The 4119-nt window shown below is 40.0% G+C and overlaps 1 protein-coding gene across 1 annotated transcript; it reads left to right on the plus strand.

The window, feature by feature from the left end:
- Positions 1–2707: 2707 nt before the first annotated feature.
- Positions 2708–3777, plus strand: LOC102312641 (zona pellucida-like domain-containing protein 1; the record flags this gene model as incomplete). Its single annotated transcript, XM_005932562.2, is given in 2 exon segments — positions 2708–2882; positions 2885–3777. Coding segments are annotated over 2 exon segments (1068 nt in total), but the record flags the coding sequence as incomplete, so codon positions are not given.
- Between the last annotated feature and the right edge of the window lie 342 nt (positions 3778–4119).

A 4119-nucleotide genomic window follows, 5' to 3' on the forward strand; every position in this document is an offset into this window, starting at 1 on the left:
TTTAAAAGTTAAAATATCTTTTCAATCCATTCAAAATATAAAATTAACAATAAAAAGCTAACAGAAAAATCACAAAAATTCTTTCATATTTAGCAGGAGTAATAAATAATGGGCAAAAGAACATATGAAAACAAATGCAAACTACAGTTAAAGAACTTGCACACTCTTGCTGATCTCACTTCACTTCCTCTGTTTCAAAAACTATCGTCACCTTGCTTCTGCTAGCCGCTAGACAAAATAATCCGTAAGGTCCAATCAAAACACAGGGTCGTTTGGTCACGACCTGCGTAGTAAAAGAGAGACAGGGGTTGTATTTTTCCTCCAAAGAGAATTCCCACCTCGTTTCTCCGTCTTTCTCCATGTTTCCGCCTCTGCGACTCTTCAATGCCACAGACCCTCTGGCTGATTTGGTGACTCAGGCTATTAATCACATGGTTTTAACGGTGCTGCTAAGGCAGAGGTGAGCGAGCAGCAGAGCAGGTGACCCTCCCTAACCGCGCTCCCGACCCCCATCAACCCCCAAACACCATGTCTGTGCCCCGATAAATTCACAGCAGGACTTTGACTGAGTCTGTTTTTCATCCTTCCTCTCACTTCCTGCCTGATGTCATCACTATATACTTAATAATGGACAACAAGGAGATCTAATGAGACTGACAGAAGGTGTGTGTGTGTGTTTGTGTGAGTGAGTGTGCAAAACAGAAATAACTAATAATGTAGAGCACTCACATTTATATAGTGCTTTTCTATTTGACATTCATGGCTGATTTAGAATCACCTGGAAATTCACACACATACAGAGAGAAAATGCGAACTCCACACAGGAAAAACCCGGGTGGGGTTTGAGCTAGGAGCTTTCATGGCAAACCTTCTTGCACCGCATACATGGTTAAATCTCTTTATTAAATCATTTTTTAAACGTTTTTGGAATATATGTTAAAAAAAAAAAAAAGAATAAATAAACTTCTCAAATTGGACATTTTTATTATTTTCTTTGTTTTATTTTCAGTGTAATATGAAGTTTAAATGATTGTCTGAATAGACTACTGCATTTTATTTTTATTGGTTTAACTTGTGTCTGCCAGGAGGAAAGAAGAATGTAAGGATTTGGGCAGAAATACAGTGCAATGTAAACTACCTTGGTTTTATATACAGTGGTCTCTCGCTATAATGCGGTTCACCTTCCGCGGCCTCGCTGTTTCGCGGATTTTTTTGTGCAATTTTGCAAGCTTTTTTTTTCTTCTCTACAGCGCATTGTGTTCTGTGTCCTGATCGGCTGTAGAGCATTGTCAATCAATCTCGTGCCATACAGTACAGAGTGCGTTCAGATTCAAATTTACATAAATCTGCGATCGCTAGCTTGATGAAGACTAGTGTCTTAGTGTGACTTTGAAGTGCTGTACTGTAGGTTTGTAAGTTTTCTCCCCAACAAACACAACGTCGACGAAACATTTTGCACCGTCAAAGGCACCTGCGGCAGCACCCAAAAGGCAGAGGAAGATGCTAACCATCGCACAAAAAGTTGGACTTCTGGACATGCTAAAGGAAGGTAGAAGTTACCATATTGTTCAGACCATCAGGCACACCAGATTATAAGGTGCACTAAGCAAAACAAAACAGTCAGATAAGTCAAACTTTACTCAACTCATTCTTCTTGCTTCCTCTACCTCCATACCATTGATTCATTAATGCTGAATTCTCTGACAGCTTTTCTGTTCCCATGTTCTGGACCTGAAAACAAGGTTTGATCTTTGGTTTCATTTTATAATACTGGACTTATTTTTCTACGAAGGTTTGATCGTTGAGAGTGTTTGAACAAGAGAGAAAAGTGTATAAATGTTCGTGCCTGTATAGTGTGTAGTGAGGGGTTTTACAGCTGGCTACTTCGCAGATTTCGCTTATCGCGGGTTATTTTTAATAACTCTCGCGATAAACGAGGGACCACTGTATTTGCATATTCTGGTATAGTATGCTGTGTATATGTAAATTTAATTTATCTGACTACTTTTTAGATTGCAGTTGTTCTACTGTTCTTCTTGCCTTTTTACCGACTATTAATATAACAACATAACAGGCTGATTCCCTTCCCACATATGATGGTCATTGATATTGCCTTCTAATTTACATTTAAAATGGCTTCTAAAGTGTGTTTTTCTGTCAGTACGTTGTCAAGAAACGCACACAGGATTTCAACCAGGTCATTACTATTGTTTGTGGCACTCAAATGAGGTAGGAGAACTGTCACAGCATTGTAATTGCTGGTCAGTGACTCAGCTCATGTTTACCTACTGAAATGGGGTTTTGTAAAAGAGGACATGGAATTTTATATTTAAAAACATAATCAACAAAAGAACAAGCCCATTGCCTCTGCATTAAAGAAGGTAAGGTGCTTCAGTTACTGCCCTTAGGATACAGTCCAGATTGGAGTTCTTCTGCTACATACAATGCAGTTGTTACAAAGAAAATGAATGCTTGACCTTGTTTTGGGCCAATCCCAAAGCACATACTTGTGTATAAAGAGCTTTGAAAACATAACTTTGACTTCATGCAAACTATGAAGGCTTTCCAGCTCATGTACAAGTCGAGATTTTTAGCATGTTGAAGAAAAGGCTGCAAAAGAATGATGAAGATTATTTTACCTTTTCTTTCTCTGATAGTTACAAGTAGTCAGCTAACATTGGATGAGTGTGGAAAAGAGGCATGATGGCCACGGATCAATGACATCACAGTGCAATGCGGCACTTCAGCCATTGAGCTTGCAATTGAAATCTGCCCGGTTATCTACGCTGGCTACAATGAGACCCTCCTGATCCTTAACCACATGTTGGACCCACTTTGTCGAGCCACCCTAGATCAATCTGTGACTCCACCAGTTGCTCGTTTTCACTAAATATGACCCACGACTGTGGAAGCATATTCAGGACCACCAGCGCTCCTGGGACAGGTATATTCTCTGACTTTTCCAGCATTGAGACAATGAACATCAGTGGTGTGGTCCAGTCTTTTGAGCCCACAACAGGAAAAATTTCCTACAAAACTGAGTTGATGTACTACTATTCCTGTTCCTACCCCTTAGAATATATGATCAACTACACCCAGCTTAATGTGTCAGCCACCTCTATCATAGTCAAGGACAACAATGGCAGTTTCATCAGCACCTTGAGCATGAAGCTGTTTAGTGATGCCAACTACACCCAACCACTGGTAATCCCACAGTGGGGAATTAAACTGAGGACCGATGTGTATGTTGAGATCAAGGCCACCAACCTCACACGCCAGTATAATGTCCTGCTGGACCGATGCTATGCCACCATTTCCCCTCTGCCATCCAACTCTAGCATCTTCAACTTGTTTGTCTCCTGCTCTAAGGATCAGTTCACAAACATGATTGAGAATGGAGACAGCCAAAGAGCTTGCTTTAAGTTCCCAGCCTTCCGCTTCATCGAACACGAGAAGGAGCCTGTGTCCACCTACTACATCCACTGTGTCATTCGTCTATGTGAAAGGAGCACCTGCAGCACATTCAAGCACTGTGCACAAAGAATGAAGAGGAGCACCCTTGATACTTCTGAAGTGGGCATAACCAAGGCTTACACCATTATCTCTCCAAAGATCATTACCAAAGCTGAAAATGTTGAGTCCAAAGAGCAGCCAATTGTTGTAGAAAAATATAATTCTGATGTCGGGCTCGGTGTGGGTGTTGGTGTCCTTGCCTTTGCTTTCTTAATTGCTCTCATTATTGCAGCTGTGTTTTATAAAAGGTTCAGGAAACATTAAAAAATAGTAGGGAAAACAGCAATCAAATGTAAAATTCAAATATTTGTAAGATTTGTGAATGTGTGTGAGGTCTTTTAAAGCAGTCAGAGAATCCTAAAAAAAGCTTTTTGTCTTTCGCAAAGCAACTTGTCAACTTTCTGTCAAAGACTAACCATTACAGCATTGATGATACTGATTTTTGAAAACGACTCTAAAATCCAGCATTGACTTTGTAATCTCTATACTCTATTTATTTATATTTACATTGATGTGTCAAAGCATAGGTCAAAGGCTCATGCTTTTTAGGACTTATTGTTCCTCGTGCATATCTGTAGATAAAGTTATCAGTGTGCCTGTAGGACA

The sequence above is a fragment of the Haplochromis burtoni genome, unplaced genomic scaffold (genome assembly GCF_018398535.1).
Source record: "Haplochromis burtoni strain Fernald_Lab_line unplaced genomic scaffold, NCSU_Asbu1 Contig_154, whole genome shotgun sequence".
Classification (NCBI taxonomy): Eukaryota; Metazoa; Chordata; class Actinopteri; order Cichliformes; family Cichlidae; genus Haplochromis; species Haplochromis burtoni.